The sequence below is a fragment of the Phocoena sinus genome, chromosome 13 (assembly GCF_008692025.1).
Source record: "Phocoena sinus isolate mPhoSin1 chromosome 13, mPhoSin1.pri, whole genome shotgun sequence".
Classification (NCBI taxonomy): Eukaryota; Metazoa; Chordata; class Mammalia; order Artiodactyla; family Phocoenidae; genus Phocoena; species Phocoena sinus.
The window spans coordinates 2,249,137-2,276,215 of record NC_045775.1 but is presented as its reverse complement, the minus strand read 5'-3'; the positions used below and the strand labels follow the sequence as shown (position 1 = coordinate 2,276,215).

The 27,079-nt window shown below is 47.5% G+C and overlaps 1 protein-coding gene across 1 annotated transcript in view; it reads right to left on the bottom strand.

Annotated features, from left to right (window-relative positions):
- Positions 1-27,079, bottom strand: part of LOC116764590 (doublecortin domain-containing protein 2C-like) — a 141,396-nt gene that overhangs the window by 60,541 nt on the left and 53,776 nt on the right. The window contains 3 exon segments of the mRNA XM_032653314.1: positions 8,001-8,063; positions 14,688-14,791; positions 17,228-17,354. Of these exon segments, the coding sequence (XP_032509205.1) occupies positions 8,001-8,063; positions 14,688-14,791; positions 17,228-17,354 (294 nt within the window).

The window sequence follows — 27,079 nt, the reverse complement described above, 5'->3', positions numbered from 1 at the left end:
CCAGTAAAAGAGAAATAAAACTGTCTTTTTTAATGCTGGCATGAGATTAAATGGTCAAAACAGATGACACCCAAGAAGGGAAACTTTGCTCTGGAAGTAACGTTGCTCTGGAAGAACTCAATGCAAGCACCTGATTCATAAGTCGGTCTTTTTGGTGTTTCGTTTTTTTTTTAATGTGAATGGCAGCTTTGTTCAAAATGTTTAAATTTATTTCAAATGAATAAAATCAGCATTCCGAGTGTATTGAGAAAAAATGTTAAATGTTAAAAATATCCTCAATATTGATTCATGGTGCTTGTTCAAATAAACTTTCCTATTATCAGCAAAGTCACGATCCCTTTAATATGCTACATAAAACAATAGAAGGAAAACAGTCTTGAAGAATATACACAAAAGTGAAATCAGATTCTAAACAGGAATTCAATGTTTTACTTTTTTCTTGTCTGTATTTGCTAATAATTCTACATGAATATGAATTGTTCATAGTTTGATAATGTATTTTTAATGTTAAAACATGAGATATCATAGAAGAAAATTCAACTTAAAAAATGCAATTAATGCCAACTATATGTGCCTGATGCTGAGAAAAATGAAAATATAAATTCAAACTCCTGCTTCACAGGACCTGAAACCTCTGCTAGAAACCATGATGAGACTGGAGAATAACAGTAATAATAGTAGCTACAATTAACTCTCAACGCACTGTATATGGCACTTTATGACTTTATACTGACTTCACAAGTTAGAAATTATCCCAGTTTTCCAAATGAAGAAACTGAGGCTCAGGGAAGTGAAACCGCGTTCACGACACAGTTGACATGTGTCCAAAGTCTACACTCTTCATCCACTGTGTTTGGTAAAAACATTCCCATTAAAAGAGCAAGTAACACCTACACCAAACAAATGATAAATTTTCCAGAGAATCACTGGACACTAAAAGCCAAGTGGATGTTACTTAAATTTACAGGGACATCACGGGGAACACACACTATGATCTTTCCAGCACAGGCTGGTCACTGAGAGTTCCTGCCAAAGGATGGAATGCCAGGTAAAATTGATTACACTGATTTCAACAAGAGTCAAGAGTGGGAACAACCAAGTGTCTACTTTCCAATTGGAAAACATGTACTTTCATTATTTAGCTTAAATGTAAATAATATAAACATCGTTTTAAACATAGATATACTTTTCGAGAACTTTCAAATCCATTGTCTCAATTGATTCTTTCGAGGTAAGTAAACCTGTAAATGTGTAAAATAATTGTTGATTGAATGAATGAGGTGCAGAGAGGTAAAATTACTTAACGAAGGACACCTGCACATGAATAGAGGCACTAAAACTGGAATCTGTGCTCTTTTACGTGGCTGCATGCACATCTGTATGTTAGAAATATATTCACAAACAGAACTGTAGCTCACGTGTGTGCTCTCTCCCCAGACACTGTCAGGATTCTCCTACGATTCGTTATTTCTAATAACATAAATAAAAAGCATAGCATCGAGAAGATTTTATCCATATTAGCTCTAATCCTGGGGCTAATATGGATAAAATATCGATTTGGTTATAAACTATCGAACAACAAGCTTGCAGCAGAGGAAACTGAGGCTCTGAAATATTAAGGGGTTTTCCCAAGGTCACACAGGGTGAGTGACAGATGAGCGTACGGCTCTAGGCCAATCTGATGTCAAATCCCAAGCGGCTTCCATAGGCTGGTTTTGATTAGGTAACCTTCCCAAATATTAGTATTTATGGCCCAAGATTTTTTTGTTTGTTTTGTTTTGTTTTATTTTTATGGAGTGGTGAGGAGTCTAAGTGAAATTAGGAATAAACAAATAAAATCTGATGTACTCAGACAAAAATCATTATGACCACTTAATCATTTAACAAGTAACAGAGAGATCTTGACTCTACCTAGGACACAGCTCCTAGAGAGCAACACCACAGAGCCAGACGCGCCTCCACCGGCCACGGGGGGCCAGCTGCCTGGCCAGAGCCCTGCCTTCCCAGGGGGCCATGAGCCTCGTGGCCACGGGGAGCCTGCCCTCCTCCGGTGCCCTCACCCTGGGGACACGTTCCATCCTGAGCCCCATAGCAGGGAGGGTGTGGGTTCCCTGACCTCCTGGACAACCCAGGTGAGTGTCTTGGGTGCCTGATGGCAGATGACTTGGGGGGCAGTCACCTGATACATGACCCTAAAGGAGTCTTCCCTGCCCTGTTTATTATCTGCCCTTACGGTGGATCCATCCACCTGCTTGAAGTGCCTTAGCGTTTCTTTTCCTCTGAGTCCGTTTTCTGCCTCTGGGGAACAGAGCGATGGTGTATGATGGAGATGATATTCTACTTCTAAAAAGCACCTGACAAGGTTTTGGACTCCTCTGATTATCTTATAAGGTCTGTCTTCAGAAGAGGAAACACAAAACTACAGAATCCGTTGATACAAACCTTCCTTTCATTATCTTCATAAAGCCTTTCATCGTCTTTTTCCTATTATTAAAAAAATATATAGTAATCAACTATCTGCAAGAAGGATATTGTCAAATAAATCCCCAACCTTCCCTATCTCCTCTCACCTTCCTGGTTGGGTCAAGTTCTTTCTTGTTGTAAATATCACTCAGGACTTGGGTCTCAAGCCTTGACCCCATCCTTGCTACCGTGTCTGCGGTCTTGTGCCTCCTCTTTCCCTTCCACTTCATCAAGCACTGCCCCTTTCCCATTCTAAATTCTTTGTTTTTTTTATGTGCGTCTTGCTCCATATTTTTATACCAAATACAGCATATTACATCCTCGGTTGCAGCTTGACTTTTCTTCAGTTAATATAATACTTTGGAGCCCTGACCCTCAGTACACATGGGTCTACCTTACTGTTTATACAGCTGCAGTGTTTTCCATTGTGTGAATGGAGCATATATTAATCAACCAACCCCGAAGGGTGAATATCTCATTTGTTTCTAGTTTTTGTTATTTATGAGTACATTTGTGGACTATTCCTAGCCATGGAAATGGTTAAAAAAATATGTGCAGAATTAACTTTAATAGAAAGAGCAAAATTCTCTTGCCAAAAGGCTGCACCAATTTACACTTTGGCCCTGTTAGAGAGCATCACTGTCTTCCCGCATCTTCCCAGCGCTGGACATCGTCAACCTAAGTTTTAAAATAAACTCATTGTTTATTATTTGCATTTCTTTAATTAGGAATAACATGGATATATTTTCTTACATCTTTTGGAGATTTGTATTCTTCTCTGTGGATTTCCTATTTGTCTCACTTGCCTTTCTTTTATAGGGCTATATTAATGGCTTAGGGAGCTCTTTATAAACAAAGAAAATTTAATTTGTGTTGCAAATAGCTTCTTCCATACTTTGATTGTCTTTTGACTTTATGGTATTTTCCAAAGAGAGTTTAACTTGCCTGTAGAGAAAGGTCGAGGCTTTGATTACTTCTTAAGACACAGTCTCTGGCGAGTCACTGACTGTTCAGCTGCGGTTTTAGTCCTCTCTACCGGGAATCACTCCGCGGCCCTGGCTTTGCCATAAGCCCGCCTCTGGGCCAGAGTTCTTCAGACTGCCCCTGAAGCTGCCACCACAACTACACGATAGTTACCTCCTGTGCTCAGGGTGCTTGATCAGATTCAAGACCACATACTCCTGCGTGCCAGGTGATGTGAAAGGTGCTCAGAAGACAGTAAAACGAACTCTTCCTTCACGAAACTTAATCCATCACAGGAAACAGCACAAAAGGAGGCAGAAAGTGCCAAGATAATCTCCACAGAAGAAAGACTCAAGCAGCCAAAATATTAAAGTCAATCTCTCTCCCTCTTTGCTTCATGAATACATAAAATTACCCATGAAAGTTTTATATGTATAACTTTTTGAAGGTAGGAAAAGCTAAAAACCGATTCAAATGTTGATAACCCAGATCTCAGAGTCAGATTAAAAGGCTTAGAGTCCCAGAGGCCGGACCACTCCTGCGCAAACCTGCCTGCAGATGGGAATCCCTGCCAGGCTTGGACAGCCCTAAACACATGGGCCGCAGAATCATCTTCACGGCCGTTTGGAAAGGGACTGAATCTTTTCAAAATTTTTACACATTGTTTTACAAACTCAGCAGGCAGCTTGAATTAAAAAGTGCTGCTTGCTCATAAACTGCCTTACAATCAATGGATCTAAACAAATCAGGCACGAAAAGGACTGGAGAAATTGCAGTCTACCTCAATGCAGACAGTTTTCACCCAATTTAATTAAAAATGTGTGTCAGGAACGCAGTTTGAAATAGGTAAAGGGGAAAAGTACACATGTCATCTTTATAAGTTCACATAAAGTTTCAAATTAGTTAATTGATGTCGGTAACATTCCATTTTTTAAGAAGGAAAACATTATTAAAGTGTCAGATATCGGCAGAGTTGTCCTGACTGTGTAATTAACACACTTAAAGCGTTCTGGGAATGAAGGAATGTCACAGCACGGGTCCACTTTGGTGTTTGATCTTGATTTCACCCAATTCTGTGCCCATGACATACATAATGACAAAATAAATGCACTTGTCTGAAACTCCCTGGGCCGGGGTGAGTGGGATCTGCTCCTAATACCTACATCTAAATAGCTCCTTTGGTCGGAGGTTGTTTTAAATGCATAAATGACAGCAGAGTCAGGTCTGGAGGAGGGGAAACGGGGAAACAGTGCCTAACACTCACAGAGGTTCTGTCTGGGGGATGGAAAAGTTTGGCGGTAGGCTGTGGTGATGCCTGTACAACACTGAAAATGTACCTAACGTCCCTGAATTTAATGGCACTATTGAATTTTTTAAAGTACACTTAAAAACAGTCAAAATGGCAAATTTTATGCTGTATATAGTTTACCGTTAAAAAATCCTAACAAAATGAAACAGAAACCCTTGTGATCCAACATCAGAAATAAAATATGTATTTTTAAAGAACGTTCATAACAATATATGCTGTCTTACAGCTTCGCAAGGTCATTACCATCTTACCCCAGGCTCATATACTTCGGTTTAAGCAACTCAGTCACAGGTAACGTGAAGCAAGTCCACAAAATTTATGAAGAACCTACTGCATATAAGACACTGTCCTAGACACCGTAAAGGATGTATATCAGCCCCTTAAGGATTTCACGATCTGTCTGGGAGAGGGGGTCAAGCCAGAAGCCACATACCTGAGAAATCTATATATTCAATGTCAAATAAATATCACAGGATCAATTTTTCAAGTGAACAGACAAATGAAATGCCAAATAAAACCACAGTTCACTGAGAGACACAGATCACTGTGGCCTATCGGCCAGGAAGTGTTCATTGAGTAATATTTCTTTTTATTAGTATTACTAGCTACCGCCATGCTTATACAATGCTTGCTCTCCTTCTGAGCCCATAGAAGCATGGGCTAGATTTTAGGGCCGACGACCTTCAACTCCACGGGGTGTTTCACACCAGCGAAGTTTTTGTTCAGCTCATGCTGAAGCAGAGACGGAGTCCTGTGGACCTGACAGAACTAAAACATCCTGGAGAGCCACACACCATGAACCCAGTCCTGAACATCACAGAGCACCTGTCTTGGGAGGGGCAGACCAGGAAGCATGACGCAGGGGATGTCTCCTCTGAGGAATCAGACACGTGGTTCTCTGGGGAGGAAACACAAACTTTGGAATCGTTCAGAACTGGGTTCAAAGCCAAGCACCCTGCCTCCTAACTGCTGGTGCGGTAGATTCCCTCTCAGATCTCTCCACCTCACTGGTTTTCAGTCTATAAAGCGGGGATTGATACCACCTGGAAGAGTGATGTTTGGGTGAGCAGGGACGTGAGTGACAGGGGCCAGCACGTGCCCAGCCCACAGCAAAGGCTCCGTGAAGATGCGTCTGCTCGATCCAGCCCTTCTGCCTGACATAAGTCATCCGTGTTTGGGCAAGAGAAGGAGGCCCAGCTGTTCCTTATCACCTTCCTTCCCCAAAAGCTTAGGTTCTTAACCCAGATATCTGCAAACGAGGCGCTTGGATTTGCCATTATTCCAACGATATTGCTGGCCTTGAGAAAAACCCTTTGATTCAGGCTAAGAAATTAAGTCTACTGACTGATGTCAGCTACTAATGCACAAGACGCTCCCAGAGGCCCGAGGAGGTATATTTACAGAGCAAGTCAGCAAAGCATAGATGATGAATGTCCACAGCCAGTGTGCACAGATATCCAAGTGATAGTAAAAACTCAATGCAGGCAAAATACACCGGTGAAATACTTCATTAAAACGTGGCATTCGGGGCTTCCCTGGTGGCGCAGTGGTTGACAGTCCGCCTGCCGATGCAGGGGACATGGGTCCGTGCCCCGGTCCGGGAGGATCCCACGTGCCGCGGAGCGGCTGGGCCCGTGAGCCGTGGCTGCTGGGCCTGCGCGTCCGGAGCCTCTGCTCCGCAATGGGAGAGGCCACAACAGTGAGAGGCCCGCGTAACGCAAAAAAAAAAAAAGAAAAAGAAAAAAAGAAAAAAAAAAACGTGGCATTCGGCTACTCCATGGCTGAATTGTAACAGCACCCTTTCGTCCACGGCCCCGAAGCAAGCAGGTGACCTTTGGCCCCTCGACACCCAGTACCCCGGGACCACCGTCTTCCCACCCGCAGACACGGTCTTACACTCGTCAGCCACCGTGAACATCCTTTTGTCCCTCCACATTTGAAAGGCTTCCCTAACCATCCAGACACAGAGAGTGTACCTCTCCCTGAACACTTCCTCCAGGTCAGAAATATTTAAGACTATAAGGAAGGAAAGAGAATCATTTGAAAGATTATTTCCTCTAACTGTCTGTTTCAGATCATAAACTCCTTTCATGTTGAAAAACCCGAACAAACTTCCTAAGGACCCACGTCCTTTCCCACAAACCCCCTTTCCAAGGTGGGCAAGACCCAGGAGCCGACTCTGCTCCCTCTTTTTAAACGCGGAGCCAGGATGCTGCGGGGCACGTCTCAGAGCAGGACAGGCTCACTTGCAACGCCATCACATCCACAGACTTCTTCATAGTCTGTCATCAGAACAGACTCAATAGCCCAGATTTGTTACATGACCTCCTGCCTGGAGCCAAAAATCTAAAAGCAAGAAACCACCTTGAAAAGAAAATCCAGAGACAGAATTTTAAAAACAAGCTCCCAAAAGTCTGCTTCTTAGCTACACGAATTGTATATTTAAAGTAAATTTTGTCTTGAATGTTTTCAACACACACACACACACACACACACACACACACACACACACACGGCTATGTTAATTAGCTTGATTACGGCGCTTATCTCACAATGGATACGTATATCAAATTGTGTACCTTAAAAGTATACAAGTTTTAGTTGTGAAATATCCCTCAACTAAAGAATTTAAAGTAAATTTTATTTTCCCAATACACATATTTTATACAGATTAGTCTCGTAATCTCATCACGTGCCATGGAAAGACATGCTTCCCGCGTTGACGGCACATGTAAAGCAACTGGACAAACACAAACCACACAGCGCGTTCTGCACTAGCTCATGCTGCCATCTACAGAGCATGTGCTGCACATGTCCGCAGCCAAGACGTGCCGTTTACACAACACTGACTACCCACAAAACCAATGTCCAAGGTATCCGGGACAACAGAGCCTCCCCACGCCTGCTGCCATGGTTCCCCTGTCCTTCCTTCCTCTCCTTCCTCCCCCTCTAAAACTATATCTTGAAAGATGTTGGAAAGAAGAGCTTTTCAGTCTGTGACTGGAAGTACAGTAAAAGGTGGCAAAGACTAGTGTAGAAGCCATGAAAACTACTGTAATTTCTGGCACACAAGAGACCTGATGTGAGGTACAGCCTGCAGAAGAGGAACACTCTGGTCCAACCCTGTGCTGATTCGTATCCTGGAATGACTTGGCTCTCTGACCCCTTCTCCATCAAACAAGAGCTCCACCCAACATGTTAAAAGGATAAAAAGGCGCCTTAGCCTCGAGCCGTCAAGTACAAAATAAAAGTAGAATTAACTCACCTTGTTGCTTTCAAAATTAGGCATGTGACTCTGTGTCTCTTCTTTCACTATCTCGGCTGGTTTCTGGGGAGAAAATGCGCCATGTGTTAGATTTAGTCACGGTCAACCTGTGTCAAAGTCCTTTAAAGAAGCAAAGAGCGCGTGAAGCCACGTGACTTTCTGACCATTTCTACAGGTAAAGCTGAAAAGTCACCAGTTTTTCCACAGTGGTTACTTCAAGTCCAAGGCTGCGTCTGCTCTGCATTTTTACCTTTGGCTCCTGCAACCAAGGGCCAGCCTGAAACGGAGCGGGACCCTATAGTCTTTCCCCGTCCGTGTCCTCCAGCTGCCTTGTCTGCAGGAAAACTCTAGCCAAAGAATAACTTTAACCAGAGAAGTGAGAAAATGCAAAGCAAAGGAAAACAAACAGGACAAAATTATAATAGTTTAGTCATTAGCAGAGTCAAGGACCTTTAGTCCCTCCTCAAGGGCTATAGATAATAATCTGAGCCATGTCCTGGGAGCTGTCTTGTAGACACTGAAAACCCCACCAGGTGGGAGAAGGGAACTCCACGATGACCAGGCTGTAGCCAGGACACAAGCTGCCACAATTCTGAGACTTGCCTCAAAGAAATGGGAACAAACCGACCCTGGAACTGCAGACTAACTGTGCTTAAGACAGTCAAGATGACGCTGGTCAGAGCACCAGTGACCGATTTCAAGACGGCCGTCAGAGCCGACTGTGCTGTTCCTGCAGGAAGCCCCCTCCCTCCGCCTGTAAAAGCTCCTGCCCCCTGATTGTGAGCGGTGCGGGAATCGGCCTTTAGACACGAGTCCAGCCTCCCACCGCCCACCCCCAGTTGCCGGCCTCCAGAATAAAGCAAACTTTCCTTTCCACCAACTTTGCCCTCGAGTATTGGCTTTTGAGCAGCAAACAGCCGGACGCCACTTTTGGTAACAAACCTGTTTAATACAACTGTTGGAGAAAACTTTGAGACGCTATAAATCCCTTTTGGGTAAAACAGAGAGAGTGGTCACTGCAGACACCTCTGTACTTCTCAGCGCACCCCTGGGGACCTGAGTAGCACCCTCTTCCTCTGGGCCCAAGGGGCACCGCCACGGCCTGGCTGGTCCCACTGCCCCTGGCCGTGTGCGCACTCCCCTTGTGGATAATCTCCCGGTTGTCATAACTTGCTGGCAAAAGGCAACGAGCTATCATACTTGGTGTCCTGGAACCTTTCTCCACACCGGGGGAAAATCGTGTGGTTCTGGGGCCAAAATCAAGGTGCCCACGGGGGCTCCTTCAATCACGTGCCTGTGTCAGTGGGAACAGGTGGGCTGGTGAAGGCCTCCCGTTCATCAGTCACCCAGGAGACTCCGAGTCCTGCTGTTTCCTCGACCTCAGAGTCAAAGAAGGCACATGGCCAAGTCCACGCTGGCTCTTAATGCCTCTGCCTGGAAGTGTCACCCGTCATCGGTGACGGCAGGTCGCGTAGCTACACCTGAGCTAAAGTGGGTGGAGAAGCCAGCTCTTACCGAGTGACCAGAATTGATGTTAGCGACAAGCCCCAAGGACCCGACGGCTCCTGCCAGCTGACCCCCGAATGTGCGGCGCCGAGCTCTGCGGCTGTGTAGACAAGTGTGCTCAATACAATCGATCCCACTGGCCCAGACCTCAGTCACCCAAACCTCCTGAGAACTCAGACCCCGACCGCACGAGCGTTCTCTCCCTATGGTCTACGCAGAGAAGGAGCCGTGACGAAGAAAGCTCGCTGGGGCTGATCAAACTGCACTTCAGGAGAAGTTCAAAGCACATTCTTTCACAGAATAATTGATGTGATGCGGATCGCTGACTCGTTCACTGATTCAGCAGTATGTAGTAAAGACTCTTCTCACTATTTGCAAAAGTCTCGGGGAAGGAAACGGTCTCTCTCTCCTTCTTGTGGATGTTCACGCATCTCGCCCAGAGCCTAAGTAACGTCTTAAGGAAACAAGCCCGAGGCCGAAAGTCAACGTGCTGAGGAAGGCAGTGGAGCCCTGGGAAGACGAGCCCTCAGTGACCCCACAAGCCGCTGGGCTGCAACTCTGGAACCTTTGCAGCTTTTGCCGGGAATCTCTAGACCTCTAGTACATGCGTGGTTAGAGTCTCCTATTGTTTAAGCCACTTCTCCTTAGGTTTTCTGTTCTTTACAGCTAAAGGCATCCTAATAGTGCTAATTACACTTTTTATTTATTCATTAATGTGGGAACCCCAAGGACAGATATGAGCTCAGTCTGAGCCACTCTGCAGCTGAAAGTAACAAAGCTTTAAAGCTGCATTATGTTTTTTCTAATTAAACAATTCAGAGATTACACAGATTCAGAGGGACCTTCTCCTAATTAGTCCACATTAGTTTGGTTTTACTGCAGTTAGTGTCTTCTTCTTAGCTTATCTCTGGAGTGAAGTGAACTACGGGAAGTGCAGTGGAGGGTGACCACTCTGGTAGCTGCTGGAGAATCTAAGGAAAGGCCCTCTCACCGGACTCTCTGGGACTCCCTGAAAATAAGTGAATTTCAGCAGAGGTCAGACCTCTGTGAGGACCGACCACAGAGGACTCAGCCCACTGTGATTTCAGTCAAGCCTTCTCATGCATCAACTGCAGACCTGGGGTTTATACACCTGCTTATTGCCTGCTGCAAAATGATATCGTCAAGCTACTCTGCTAAAATAGAGCTGAGCATGTGTGGAGAGATGCTGAACTATTTCCCCCAAAAGGAATCAAAGGTCAGGGTCCCGGCTAAACAGAGACTGCAATTCTGGGCATTTTTCTCTTTTTAAAGTACTTATAAAAATAAAAATAGGGGGCTTCCCTGGTGGTGCAGTGGTCAAGAATCCGCCTGCCAATGCAGGGGACACGGGTTCGAGCGCTGGTCCGGGAAGACCCCACGTGCCGCAGAGCAACTAAGCCCGCGCGCCACAACTACTGAAGTCCGCGCGCCACAGCTACTGAAGCCCATGCACCTAGAGCCCGTGCTCCGCAACAAGAGAAGCCACTGCAATGAGAAGCCCGTGCACCACAACGAAGAGCAGCCCCAGCTCGGCGCAACTAGAGAAAGCCCGCGCACAGCAATGGAGACCCAATGCAGCCAAAAATAAATAAATTAATTAATTAAAATATATTAAATAAATATAATCTTAAATCTGGCAGAAGACATTACTTTGTGACAAATGTAGTCCTTAAATCAGACAGAACTTCAACATCAATGTCTTAATATCTGGATGTCACTTTTGTGCATATTACAAGTGCTAACAATCATTTCCTTAACGTTGAGGTATAATAAGTCAGGACTTTAAAATAGAAGCTGGTGTAAGAAGTCAGCACTCTGGGAGAATCGAGGCTGATAAAGCAGACAGTTAACTCAATCACCCTTGTCCTCCACTCAAGCTCGGATAGAGAAAGGTTGGAGGGGGCGGTGGATGGCAAGGGGATACATTAACCGCTACTAAAGCCAATGAGAAACGAGGCACTGAAAGTAAATCATAATTTTCTTAAAAGTGAAAACTCAAAAGGAGACAGTGCAGCATAGAAGAGGAAAAAGGTGACTAACGCCCATGGACCATAGTCCCTGTCACCATGGTTGACCATCAGTAAAACGCTTTCTAATGTCAGGCCACAGCCAGAGTCCCAATCCCTAGCATTCTCTCCCTTTCACTTTCATTATATTTTCCACAGCTTAGCCTTTCGTCCTGTTCAGGAACCACTTGGTTCAGGACAAACAGGGTTCAGTGGCTTGAGCTTCCCCATTCATGATACAGGCACTGAAATCACTCCATTAACTCAGAGCACAGCTTCTCTCACCCGGCACCTCGATCTTGATTCTCTCATGAGCCAAAGATGGGTGTCAACAGAATTCTATGAGGGTCTCAATGTCAAGTTTGTTCTCCAGAATAAGCTTTTACGACCAGAGGCCCTGGAATGTAAGCACGCACCTTCCAACATATGGAGGAAAATGAGCGGCTCTCTGAAATCAACTGCAAAGGTGTCAGGTGGTGGAAAACCAAGTGGCTGACGTAGGAGGACAGAAAAAGTGACACGTCTGGTTGGAAGTATGCATCGCTCTGTGGGTAAATTAAAGAGGAAATGATCGGGAGGCAGAGCCAGAAAAGTGGGAGCATCTTAGGAATCAGAGCGCAGGTCTAAAGGCAGCTTAACAGCCCTCCTGGACCGTCAGGAAGGCCAACACTCTAAACAGCTGATGACATCTCCTTACCACCGAGCACCCGACACCCCTGCCCCGCGCTCCAACGCAGTGCCCTGCCCTCTCTGCACAGCTCCAAGGAGTTCCTGACCGACTCAGAAGTCCTGGGGGGAAGCTTCTAGGCACTGGAGTGAAGGAAAGGTTAAGAGGCCACAGTCAGCCTCGCTCACCATCACAAAAAAAGCGGATGTTACACGATGGCACCCGGCAGGAACAAGGGACAGCCCACCTTCCACACTCCTCCGAGCCTCAACTTCAACCTTCACTCGGCAGCGGAAGTGCAGTGTCGCAGGCCGCTGCTGCTGCAGGACGGTCTGAGTGGCCTCGACCCTGTTATTCACAGGCGTCATCAGCTACCAACAGGCTGAACAAACCACACCTGCCCCCTTGGACCCGGAGGGGTCCTCATTCTTGAGGTTCCCTTAGTCCATCTCAGTTTGACTCTAAATTCATAAATTGACTAGTTGGGATGTTATATTTTGTAACATTTTGCCCTTCCGGCAACACAGAAGTGGAGAAAGCGCAATGCTGCAGCCACCAGCCATTCAGGGAATGATGAGACACCCACAGCTTAAAGCGAGTCACTCAAAAGCATGAGAAAAGCGTTCCAGGTTATGATAAAAGGCACCATCATAATCAAATAGTTTAATATAAAGGCCAACCGTTCTTCATTATGAACCAGAAAGTCCTAAGGGCATGAAAACAAGTACCCTCCCCTCCTTCCACAAGGAGACCGGTGGCTCCAAGAGCTTAGCACCAGAACACAAATGAAGGCCAACGCCTCTCGTGCAGTTCTCCAGGTGTGCAGCCCCTGTCGTGTGGTGTGGACACCGCTTCCCCCCATCAGACTACACACCAGTCTGGGGAAATCCATCTCACTCCACAGCCTCGAACACAATGGAACTCAAATACGGGAGCAACAGAAATTTACGTTTACTGTTCCCAAACAGTATGGAAACACTATTTGACACACTAGGACTTTGCCTCCATTTAAAACTGTGCCAAACACTCTCAGCGTGCAGCCCAGAAAACACACAATAATAGATCAATAACAATAATTCATGTTGGAGGTGGGAGTGTGGATGATAAATTTGGTATAAAAAAGTAACTGCCTAAAATATCTTAATATTATTACTATAAAATTCTTAAGTATGCAATAAAAATATTTAAACTGTTAGTTTGGGTTTTAAGAGAAGACCAAATCTTTGGGTCATTTTTTTGTCATGTCGAGGAAAAGAATAATATTACTAGTAATTTAGGGAATACAACAGGACATATGAGAAAAGTGTTCAAAATGTCAAGAGGAAGTGGAAGGCTACTACATTAAGACAGAGTTATGACATTTTAAAAATATATCACAGGGAAAAAATTGCAGAAGTTAAAAATAAATGACAAGGTTAAAAGTGATTAGTACTGAAAGCGGAGCAGGAAAGCTCGCTGGTTCCTGTGATTCGGGGCAAGCGCAGGGCTGGGACCCACTTTATTTAAGAGGAACAAAAATGGGACTCAAATGCTAATACTGACCTTATACAGAATATAAATTATTTTCTCAAAAGCCTATGATTGGAAATGGACCTTTAATGCCTCCAGGTAGATACCAGAGGCAAAGTCATACATTTCGGCACAGACTCCCCTTTGAGGCCCAGGATTGGGGCCCGGAGGCCCTGGAGACCTGCTGGGTGCACTGTGGGGGGGGGGGGGGGGGGGCGGAGCAGAGCCAGCTGGAACCCAGGCCTCCGACTCGGGCCTGGGGCCCTTTGCTTCTGCTCCTGTCCAGGCACCAGGCCTCGAAGTGAGCCCCTCTCCCCGTCACCTCTCCCCTCCAGTCGTCCTGTCCCATGCAGGACTCCACCTCTCTCCTCCATGAGGCCAGGAGGAGGGACACAGAGAGAGAGGGTCCACTGTGCGCCAGGCCCTGGACTGGGCACTAACACCTCACTTGGTGCCCAGGCTGACCTGCACGGTGACATCATCTCCGCCACATGCACAAGGAGACTGAGGCCCGAGGTCGGGAAGCTAGGACGGGGCAGATGCATGATTCCCGACCACATGGTCTGATTATACCATCATCCCATCCTTCCACCGGTGATTCCTAAGAGCCTTCTACCTGCCAGGACCTCTGCTAGGAACAGGGGCTACACAAGTGAGCAGCGCAGACCATGGCCTTCTTATGGAGCTTACAGCTTAGCGCGGAAAACGGACAGTAACCAAATAAGGCTGAAGTGCCGTCACAAACTGTGACGTGTGCTAAGAAGGGTCCTGGTAGCAGAAGAGCCTTGGGGGGAAAGACGGGCAGACAAGAAAATGCACAGCATAGGATCTAAAAGATGAGCAGTAGCTAAGTGCAGGGGACAAAGAACATTCTAGAGGCCAGGGAGAGCTCTGGGGAGGGGCTGGGGATAAGGTGCAGGCAGGGCTGACGGAGCAGCAGTAAGAAGGAGGTGGGCGCAGTCCTGCAGTGCCCGCCACCCACCTGTCCACAGGCACCTCCACATGCACGTCCGGGGCCCCCGTAACTTCTGGTGCTCCTTGGGTTTCCTTGTTAGGAGTCTGGGCTTCATACACGTGACCATCTGGAGAAAAATAATGCAGGCAGGGTTTTCAAACCGATGTTCGTTATACCTTTTCTGAGCCAAACCAGAGTTACAACTCAGCATCCTTGGAGCTTCCTGTGTCACTGTCAGGCGGCCTGGCCGAGGGACCCCGGGACCCATACATCCCCTCACCTGCATTTCCCTACCACCCTTGATTTTGCTTCAGTCGAGGTGCTGGGTTCAGTGGCCCTTAACACCTGCACTGTCTCCACAAAGGTCCCAGACCCCGGGAGTCACCGTCATCCCTGTGTCCCAACCCCATGGGACTCAGGCCAGAGACAAAATACAGTGAACGTCTGACAAGTGTGCGCTCGGTTCATTCAGTTAGAAATAAACGCAAAGCAACCACGAGACACCAACATCAGATTTTAAGGACACACAGATGCGTTACTTCAAAATATATTCAAGAACCGGGCTTTAACGACACAGGGGTTGAATCTGTACACTGCAAGCCACTCAACCTGGCTGACAGACAAAATCATCTAATTAGCACTACAGCTGGATGTATCAATAGTAAATGCTTTTATAAAATCCCAAGGTTCCTGAAAAGTTTATCCTCATCCCACTCAGAAGCAACAGGTGACAGCAGAGGAAAAAGAAGTGGGCTAGCCGGTTCCTTCAACATCCAAAAGGAGACAGATGTGATCACAGCCCATCCCTTTCCTCAGTCAAGAGTCCTGGACCTCCCCACCCCTCACGGGGTCCATTCTGGCCCTTCCCGACCCCGGTCCCGGAAGAACCATCCCCCGAGCCCTGGGCTGGAGGATAAGGGATGGAAGAGGAGAGGAGAGGGCGGGCACCCACTGTGTCCCAGGGGCTCCTCTACCTACGCCTTTGATATTAATACTCATGGCAATCCTCAGACACACCTACGACATCCGTTTTCAGGTAAGGAATGTGCCCAGGTCACAGGCTCATGAGGGCCACAGCTGGAATGTGAGTCCCAGCAGGCCACGCTCTCCCCGGCAGCCCAGGCCACTCCTGGAGGGTATGTTTTGCCAAGAAAGACATTTTACTCGGTGATTAAATTTTCTATTACTGTTAACATATTACAGAAGTTCAGGTAGTATAGGTTCAGTAGGCTCCGTGATAAGCCCCGTGAGGGTGGAGTAGAACAGCGTGGCCTCTGTGCTCACGCATCTGCCTTGCCTGCCAGGACGTGAGCTCCGAGGATGAAAGGAACATGCCTGAACACCTGCGTGTCCGGACCAGCGCCTGGTGCACAGCAGGATGACGCATTTGTCATGGGATGGGGAGAGCCAGGAGAGGGGGAGAAGCCAGAGAAAAGCGTTAGGGAAACGCCCCACTCTGTAGCCTGAAGCAAACACAGGAAGCTAAGAAACGGGGAGCAAAGAGAAGAAAACCTGAGTCGTTCTGTGTGGTACTGAGAGCCGAGGGAGAAGACAGCTTAAGAGAAATGACTTGCAAACTTGTCAGATGCTGCGGAGAAGGCAAGGGAAGCCCTCCTTCCCGCCATCTCCCTCTCTGCTCCGCAACCAACCAGGGGACTTAAGTCTTGTAGGTACCCATCACACCTGCAGATGACACAGTCACAGAAAGCACCTCCTTCAGAGCCTGGCCCCCAGTCAGAGCTAATAATAGTAGGAACAGTAGCACTAACTGTAGTAGTAACAGTAGTACCGATAATGGTAGTAACAGTAATACTACTGGTAGTAGCAATAGTAGTAAGAATAGGAGTAGGACTGCAAGGAGTGTAGTTTAAATTATTTCGTTTTAAAATCACTTCTGAAGTTCAATCTTTTAAATGTCTCTCATACTCAAAAAGTAAACCCAAACAGTGGGTTCTGATGGCTTTTATGTTCATGTTTGCCTCAAAAGGTTGATATGTTTGTTGGTTGTTTTCAGTGTCATTGGTCCTTAAAGGACAATATGCCCTCCCAGAGGTCCATAGAGATGATAGAATTACTTTTTTTTTTTTTTTTTTTTTTTTTGCGGTACGCAGGCCTCTCACTGCTGTGGCCTCTCCCATTGTGGAGCACAGGCTCCGGATGCGCAGGCTCAGCGGCCATGGCTCACGGGCCCAGCCGCTCCGCGGCATATGGGATCTTCCCGGACCGGGGCACGAACCCGTGTCCCCCGCATCGGCAAGCGGACTCTCAACCACTGTGCCACCAGGGAAGCCCCCAGAATTACTTTTAAATCCTGTGTTTATCTTGGAGGGCTTCCTAGTAGGAGAATCCCATCACCCTCAGCCCTGAAATTTTACTTTTCTACTCCCCCTACCACGGCCCTACATGCCGAACAATTTATTAACAAATCAGACAGTTACGAGTCGGGTTTTTAAATCAGATCGTTACAAGTCATATCTTTGCAGGATGAAATTGGTCTGGAAAAGCAGATTCCTGACCCGGCAGCATTTCGAATTGCCGACAGCGACACAGCATTTCACATTACCTGCCCCGCTGTGGATGAAAGGTTCTGCCTTTGGTTTCTTCTTTCCTTCTTTGGCGTAAAAAATAGAATCCAGTGCTTTGGGTGGAACGTTGTCGTATTTATGAGCTTCTTTCACCTTGGGATCCTCCTAAGGTACAAACGAAGAATAAAGAGCGTGTTGGGATGGAGGCGTGCAGTGAGTCTAATCGGTTATTTTGAGAAGGCCCAGGGAAAGCACACGCTCCTCGAGTGAACAGTGGGATGGGACCCAGGTGCCTCCAAGAGGCCCCCCTTCTCGCACCATCTGGACCAGGCTGTCGCCTCCATTTCTCTTCTGTAAAGTGGCAAAAATACTCCCCTCCCTCCTCCCAGGGGGCAGCAGCTCACCAGGAAGGGAAGCTCTTCTCTTCCCAAATGAAGGTGGCCGCGTGGTGCCTGGGAAAGGAGGGTCTGCATTAGAAGGGGGACAGGCAGGTCTGCAGAGGTCGCTGGGGCTTTAGAGATACTCCTTACAGCCTAATAAAAATCGCTTCCATAACAACCACCAAACTATCACTGCCGGAACCACAGAGCAGGGTGGAGCAACTCTGATAAAAATAATTGATGCATGGCAGGTGTCTTTGGGTTACAATTGAGGGGAACTTAGATTTCTAAAGAAATCTATAAACTATAATAACAAAGCATAACTAGATCACAGTGTAAGATGAACTAATTCTTAGCACCATCCCAATTCTATTCCAATTCTATCCCAGATATATCCCATCTTTATATACAAGCCATCTTTTTTAGTTCTCCCTTTTTCCATCTTTACTGAAGTATTTGGAAATGAATACAGGCAAAACTATATAAATAGATATTTCTTGTGAGCTCTCTGTGTCACTTAAGAAAATGTCAAACTAAAAACACCTACCTTGTGCCATTTATATATGGCATTATAGTGTATTATGCAAACTACTAGGGGTTTTTTTTCCTCGTGGAAACTAAAGTGTGAAAATAGTCCTTCAACCACATATATAGGAGCCAAGCAAAATCTTTCTACCTATTTTAGGAGGCTTTCCTGCAAGTTGAAATCGTGCTCACAAACATAGGAAACAAGATCTTTGCGGGACTGGTTTTAGAAACAGAAGATGATAGATGGTGCTTGTGCCTTAGAGGCAGCTGGGGGCTGGGATTCGGGAAACCTACTAGATTCTTCTCAGTGTTACTCACATCTCCTTGTGACAAGCATTTTCCGTATCTTTGGCCTCTAAGATAAAGAGGCCATATATTTATTTTATTATCTCTGCAACAGCACTCAGAGGACAGTGACAAGGAAATATTACCCAGCCTCGTTACGAGGACACAAAAGCAGCGAGGATGCTGTGCAGAGAGCACAGAGCAAACCACACCCATCGCGGTTTGACCACCCGCTCCCATAACCCCAGGAGATGTGGAAACAAGAACTCCCGGGGGAGCAGGACGGCAGGTGAAGGCGGGCGTCACGTCATTAAACCAGTTTTATTGTTTAATCTCATACTTTGCCTAACAAGCACATGAAGGGAATGCAAGATTCTAAAACACCTCATTCCTGTGAAATCCAGGGAAATCAGAGTGGCACGGGTTTGGCCTCTTGTCAAGCGTTGGCTCAAACCTCTCCTTCTCTGAGAGAGCCACCCTGATGGCTCCCTCCCTATTTCCCTCCATTTTAAATGTCTCTGAATTAACAAAGAAGGGGCCATCCTTCAAGAGTTAGACCTGGCAGGATGCACTAACTCACTGGTTCCCTGGGACACTTTGCAGCAGTTCTCTCTCCCGCCAGCGTTCTGTCCCCCTTTCACAATGGGGCACTTCCCTACCACTGACCTCAGCAATCCATCAGACAAGAGGGATCGTATGCCGACAGGACAACGAAAAAAATATGGAAGCATAAAATGCCTTGGACTCCTCTTCTTAAAAAAAAAAAAAAGTTCCCTTCCCTACCCTTCTCCACATTCTCCCCCAGCACTTAACTCAATCTACAGATAATTTATTTATACGTTCATTGTTCACCTGTCTCCATGAGGCATTAGACTCTCCATGAGGGCAGGGGTTGTGTGTGTTTGTCTGTTTTTCTCATAATGGATCCCAGAGCCTGGGACAGTGCCTGGCACATAGTAGGCACTCAGTAAGTACCTGCTGAATGCATAAGTGAACAGGGCTGCTGTGAACCTGATCACACCCACCTTTCAAACACTTCAGGGAGTGGTCCCAACTTTATGAGGATGTTCCAACGCCCTTCAAGCTCTAAGCCTACCTGCCTGCATAGCCCACTCCTCACACCCTTTCACCGCAGGCTTTGCACACCCCACGCCTTCCTACAGAGCTCAGCTGCACCTGGAACTCCCCCGCTGCCCTGCCTCCTGACCTAAGACTCATCCTTCAAATCCCCATCCACGCCTGACCTGCAGGGCCCCCCTGCCGGGTCCTGTAACACCTCCACACGCAGTTCCAGGACCCAGGCCCACCGTCCGCACATTCCTGGCCCTAAACGAGCGGCTGGCTCTCGATATGTACGTGTGTTCAATTAAGTGATCGTAACAGTTGCTCAGTAAATGTCTGCCGATTCAATGCACTGAGCAGGAATATGTAGACAGAGTAGGAAAAGAACAGTTGAAAATCTGGCATTCTCCAGACAAGGAAAGGTGAGGGGCTGCTAGGTGTAGCTTCCCTTCATGTTTGTATTAAACACGTATTTTCTCTAACCTACTTAGGTGGAGGTTGCATGAATCACGCACATTTACGGCTAAGTCCCTTAGACTGAGTACTGAAGACACGTGATCTATTTACACTTTCGGGTCATTTTCTGACAACAGAGACAGACGCCCCTGCAGAACCACAGGACGGTCACCCCATTCAAGAAATCGGCCTTGACGCAGGCTTTCTAGCTAATCCGCCATCCATACTCCATCTGGTCTCCATGCAACGACATCCTTTGTGGACCTTCCCTCGAGCACAGACTAGTCCAGGGTCACACACCGTGTTTAGGTGTCGTGTCCCCTTCATCCCCTTTTACCTGGACCCAGTCCTCAGACTTTCTTCGTCTTGTGTGACACTGAATTTTTGAAGAACACAGGCCTGTTTTCTTTTGTTTTATAGGAAGAATCTGAGGTTGGCTCGGTGTTTCTGCATAATTAGGTGAAGGTTACGTGTCCCTGACTGGATCCTACACACTCGTGTCCCATCTCAGGTGTCACAGCCGGATCCCAGGACAACTGTCTGCCTGGTTGGTGACCTGGACCACCAGCCTCTCCGGGGGCCGTCCTCCTCGTCCCTCCAGCCAACGCCACCGGCAGGACAAGCAAACTGCCGGCTCTGACCAAACTCCCTGCACCGCCCTTTCATTCCTGCATGAATCTTGACCTACTCACCTTTGTTTTTGTTTTTGTTTTTTTGTTTTTGCGGTATGCGGGCCTCTCACTGTTGTGGCCTCGCCGCTTACGGAGCACAGGCTCCGGACGCGCAGGCTCAGCAGCCATAGCTCACGGGGCCAGCCGCTCCGCGGCATGTGGGATCCTCCTGGACCAGGGCACAAACCCGTGTCCCCTGCATCGGCAGGCGGACTCTCAACCACTGCACCACCAGGGAAGCCCAACCTACTCACCTTTGAAACCAGCTGTAAATGACTCACATTTAAGTAGATGATCTTAATTAGTTAAACAGAGCAAACTGTAATATAAGTTGGAAAAAGTATAGAAAGAAAACAAAATATTTACACAAATTCCACTTTAAAATGTGTAAATAAGCTCCTGAGAAATACATTAAGACCCTACAAAGTGTACGACTAGACCCACATACCTAGCAAGTGTGACCACCCGCACCTAGCAGAGTGGGACGAGACACACAGGACCTGAAGCGTATGCAGGCCCACACCCAGCTCATCCCCAGCACAGGTATGTGACGGGAACTGGAAAGGGACATAAGAGCCTGGGTGGAGCTCGGATCCTGGACTTGGCGGTGGGGAAGAAGCAGCCTTGCCCAAAGGCCCAGCGTCTCAGACTTTCTTAGACAATCCCTCCGGCCACCCTGGACCTGGCACACAGTAGGTGCTCAACGCTGAGCGCCGTCCCCTCCCTCACTCAGCGGCTCTGCACCTGGCACATCACCCCACCACGCTGTCCCAAGCCGTCTCGATGACGTGGGACTGATAATACTGCCTCTTTGGGGTGGTCATGAGGTCTGCAGAGCTTCACCCCAGTAAAGGTTTTAGAACCTGGCGGGGCAGACAGAAGCACTCCATGAAATGCTGGAGGCGAATGCGATGGGTGGGCAGGTCTGCGTCCTGAGAGCCATGGGGAAATGGTGGTAGACCAATGGGAGGCAAGGAGGGGGTCTCCAGGGAAGGGCCACAGGTCTGGGAGGGGACGGCATGCACACCTCCTCTGCAGGCCCTCCAGGTCTGCTTCCCTCGGGACGAAGCCCAAACTCCCAGCACCGCTCCCAGGCACAGGGGCCCCTACCTGCGGGCCCACACGCCTTGCTATTTCCCGACAGGCCAGCACTTCCAAATCCCTGTGTTTCTCCAGAAGGGCTCCCTCCTCTGGGGTCTGGCAAACTCACCTGCGGATCCTAACTTCAGTGCCATCTTGTCCCTACAGAGAAACCCAGCCCCACTCCCAGCCCACTCTGTACACAGCTCCACGGCCACAGGTCTGCAGTTTCCACTATGTAACTCTCTCTCTCTGCCCGAAAGCTCCCCAAGGACCAAGGCAGGGTGGCCTGCATCTTCACACGCCTGGCACTTGGCATGTGTGGACACTCTGGTGTCTTTTAATTGTCAGAGCCACACGGATTTACAGCCATTCTCGGAAAACAGCAGATAAGCGGGAATCAGAATCCACTGCTTTCCAACACGAGGAAACAAGCATCACGCCTCCGACCCCTCCTCTCCATCCTCACATCCCCAGCCCCTCTGACATCATCGTGGGCTCTAGTTACAAAGGCCACAGTACTTCCTTTCAATTTCCTTCATCTTTCTTCCTATTAAAAGTATTTTTGGAAAATATACCTGAGGCACACTGGGTTTATTTCTCTGTGGTGCTTTAAGAAATATTTTTCTCCAGATCCCCCGTCAATCAATCCAGCTGTTTTAATGTCACTGTAACAGGTCATCTGGCTCCGGCACATGAAAGGCAGCCTCCCAAGGTAACCTGGGATGAATCAGACAGCGTCTAATTGATGAACATAACAAGCCAGTTCAGAGTCAATCCATCCTCAGGTAGAAAACAACAGGCCTGCTGGCAAAAGGCACTTCCCCGGCTCCCAAGGGAGCGGCCTGGCTCCAAAGCGGGTCAAAGTCTTCCACCAATGAACCAGTCCCTGCTTTGAGAATTATTAACATAGAAGACTTGCTAACACTTGAACCTGACCGTTGCATCTCCAGGCTGCTGGAAGATGACGACAAACACCGCCTGACTGCTGTGCGATGTGGTGTGGACTTGACATCACCAGCCTGCAAACGTCGGTTCCAAAGTATTTACCTCACACTGAACTTCACAGTCTCAACCCGGTTACTGAAGCGTGGGTGTCAGACCCCACACGCCCTCACACTTAGAGTGCCGACGCTTGATCTCACTTCGTTACTGTCTGCCACCAACACTTGGGCTTCATAGCCGAAGAGAGGTAGGTAATATTAACATTCTGATTGTGGGTATGATATAAAGACAATGCTTATTAACTATTTACTGACGTTTTACAGAGGCTTGCACCCTAAAATGTTCATTTTAATATACGAATGCAATTTTAAGCACTTATTAAATTAACCTGAACTTCTCTGGAAGGTAACAGATACCCTCTTTGGAAGGTAACTGCACCATCAATGCGGTTGCTATAAAACTGAATTTGATGTAACAAATAAGAGTAGCTGCATTCAGTTACTTTCATTGGACTCAAAGAGTCATGGCTCCTGTTAATTGGACCATTTAAGGCATTGGCAGCCTCCTAATGACATGTTTTCCAACATTCAAATATTTGAATCAACCAATAAAGTGAACTGAGCCAATCAAACAAGGCAGACTGCCTCCCAAATATGGTTCAAGCGTGCTAATCGTCAGTTACAATGCACCCACATGATTTCTTTGCCATTTTCTTGGAAACGGGCGTTTTCATCAGTGTGATTTAAAGTTCCACGAAATCAAGATTAAATCTTTCATTCTGTGCTCACTGGAAATCTAGATGTAAGAAGCAAACAGCTTCACACTCCAATTTTTTTTTAGAACTCTGTTAGGGTGTCTATATTAGCTTAAATTAGAAATTCATGCCCACTGAGGCAAGTCTGATGACAGAAATCCTGGTGGGGGGGAAATAGGAAGTAAAAGGGGGGAACCAGGTTTCACTGACAGAGACCCTGAGAGCTTCAGCAGAGGCAGGATTCCAACCGAGGAAGTCAGAGTCCAGAACGCTTACTCTTAAGGCCTGGGCTTTCCCTGGGTGGGAGCCACTGGTTTACTAAGAAAAAAAAAAATCTGTTATCATAATATGTAGATAAGATCCACCCACCGGCATCCAGTTAGATCCAGAGAAAGTTCGTCTTTTTACTCCTTAAAGAATCCACAGTGATAATCCCACACAAATACAGGAGCAGGTCTGTCCTCTACTACACATTATACGGGATTCTACTTGACATCAACAACACTTTTCTGGGAGTTCGGGGGGTTCTGAGCACAGGCCACCCATTCTCCTTGCTTGGCCCCGCAGTGAACCTTTCTCTGCTCCAAAAAAACAAAAACAAAAACCTTTCTGCATGAATATCATCTCACACAGCTCCCCTTGCCTCTCATTTGGCGAGTGTGCCAATCTAGCACAGAGCACCTCCTCACACACACGGACCAACACCTAAACCCTCCTCCACCTTCCCCGGGGGCCCAGGTCTCTGCTGCTGACGCCACCATCCACCAGTGTCGCCCCGGGGAACCTGGAGTCCTCCCTGACTTTTCCACTTTCTCACACTCCAGCGCCATCTAGACGTACCCGTGCTCCTGCCCATCGTTTTCCTTCCCATTTCACCGAATCAAGATGCCAAGAATCGTAAGACACGTGGTCATTTCCTGTGTCGCTAATAAAGAAATCAACCTGCCCTTTAAACCACGTCATGGTGCTTCCTTATTACCTAGAAGTTCTTTCTTCTATCTCTGCTTCCTGAAAAAGGCCTTTTGGGACTATTTAGACATAGATATTTATCAATATCACACCTGTGCAAAAAGGAAGGGGAGACAGTTAATAAATCAATGACTTGCATCCTCCCAAGGTTTTACATCTTGAGTCTGGCTCTTCTGAACCACTTCTGCCTCCAAGCCACCTGTGCTTTTCCACGGGACAGAAAGAGCTCTCCTCCATTATCCCTGGAATTCTCTTCCGAGCTGCTCTGCACACCTTGAGGCTGGTGCTTTCTTGCCTGGAGCACGGGAGGCAACCCTCTGCACCAATCTCAGCAACAAAACGCAAACAAGTGTGGTGGGCTGCCCCTGGCCACGAAGCCCCTCCCCCGATGCACAGGCAGTATGAAAAGTGAATACCCGGCCGCACTTCTCCACCGAGGGAGAGCCTATTTCTCCACCCCCTGGGACCCTGAGACCACTTGGAGGAAAAGAGAGGTGCCGACCACCAGCACCAGCTTCCAGATGTGGTGATATGGCCTTACACAACCCAGCCCAGCGGATCCTCCAGCTAGATGCAGCTGCATAAGTAACCCGGTGAACTGGCCCAAGCCACCCAGCCAACCCACAGAACCTAGAGAAATAACAAATCATTGTTGTTTTACAGTCCTAGGTTTGAGGATGGCTCTTTTTTTTTTTTAATTTTATTTATTTTTGGTTGCGTTGGGTCTTCATTGTTGCACGCAGGCTTTCTCTAGTTGTGGTGATCGGGGGCTTCTCTTGTTGCGGAGCACAGGCTATAGGCGCGCAGGCTCAGTAGTTGTGGCACGTGGGCTCAGTAGCTGTGGCTCCCAGGCTCTAGAGCGCAGGCTCAGTAGTTGTGGCACACGAGTTTAGTTGCTCCACGGCACGTGGGATCTTCCCGGACCAGGGCTCGAACCCATGTCCCCTGAATTGGCAGGTGGATTCTTTTTTTTTTTTTGCGATACGTGGGCCTCTCACTGTTGTGGCCTCTCCCATTGTGGAGCACAGGCTCAGGACACGCAGGCTCAGTGGCCATGGCTCACAGGCCCAGCCACTCCACGGCATGTGGGATCTTCCCAGACCGGGGCACGAACCCGTGTCCCCTGCATCAGCATGCGGACTCTCAACCACTGCGCCACCAGGGAAGCCCAGCAGGCAGATTCTTAACCACTGTGCCACCAGGGAAGTCCCCAGGATGGCTATTTACACAGTAACAGGTTACTGAAGCTGATAGCTCCGCTATGTGTGGGTATCTCCCTCTCGTGGGTCCATAAAAGAACTGGCTGTTGTTCTGCAAAAACATATGGAATTGAAGGAGAATATACCCCACTAATAACAAATAACAGCACATCTTGCTGTTTCTATCTTTATGAATTTCCATACGTATATAATAACTTTCATTTCCATTCCTAATCACAGCAAAATCCTTTCGAGGACATTTACACAGCAAGCAAGCTCACCATGTGCAGTGTCAGCCATGCACCTCCTCAACTGGAGAGGCAGTAAAGTGAGCAGCTGTGGCCAAGTTCACCGTGACAACAGATGAACCTGCAGCACAACGGCCAAGATGCCATCAGCCTAAGATGTGCCCGGATTTCAGAGCCTCAAAGATGGGGAAAATGCCTGTCACAGAATCAGTAACACACAGCAGCTCTTGAACCCAACTGCACCCCACCTGCCCCTCGCTGGGAGCGTTGCAGTGGCCTCAGGACGGGCCTCTCCTCCGCTATTGCTATTCCGGCTCCGTTTTCAGTCCGTACATTTTATTCCATCACTAGCAGTGACTCTCAAGGGCATATCTGTTCATTTCACTCCCTTGCTGAGGTCAGGATCCCTATGAATCCAAGTGTCTCACCTGCCCTTCCAGCCCTCATGACGGTCCCAGCCTGCCTTCCCAGCCTGCCACCTGCATCCCACTTCCCATCTCAGGTATTGTGGTTTTCCTGACTCTTTGCACAGTGCTGATGGAGAGACACAGGTGCGTCTGAAAGTTGGGCAGTTTAATAGCAGAGGGATTGCTGCCCTACTGGAATTATGCAAGCGGGAGGGGTTGATGCCGGTGGAATCCAGGATGACGTGTGGGCTTGGGCTGAGCCAGGGAACAGATTCCATTTTCCCGGTGAGGACTGTTACAGTCACTGTGCCCTGTTCACTGGCACGTCTGCCTTCGCCACTCGCAGAAACTCACACTCAGCTCATCGCTGTATCTCCAGCACGTGAAGGTTTCCTGGACCACCAGACGCATCAACGGATGCCTCCATTCGAGTCTGATAGTCTGCAGGTCAAAAGCTCTGTGTGTATTTGTGTTCAGTTCATAGAAGAGTCAGGACAGAGTCTCTGCTTTATACTGTCAGCACATTTAAGAAAACACTTGCAGATTTAGACCATGTGATCCTGCAGTCCCACTCCTGGGTATATATCCAGACAAAACTCTAATTCAAAAAGATACTTTCAGCACTGTTCACAACAGCCAAGACAAGGAGGCAAACTAAGTGTCCATCGATTGACAGGTGAATGGATAAAGAAGATGTGGTACATATATACAATGGAATACTACTCAGCCATTAAAAGGAACGAAATACTGCCATTTGCAGCAACACGGAAGGACCTAGAGATTATCATACTAAGTGAAGTAAGTCAGACAGAGAAAGACAAATACCATACGATGTCACTTACACGTGGAATCTAAAAAATGATACAAATCAATGTATTTACAAAACAGAAATAGGCCCACAAACAC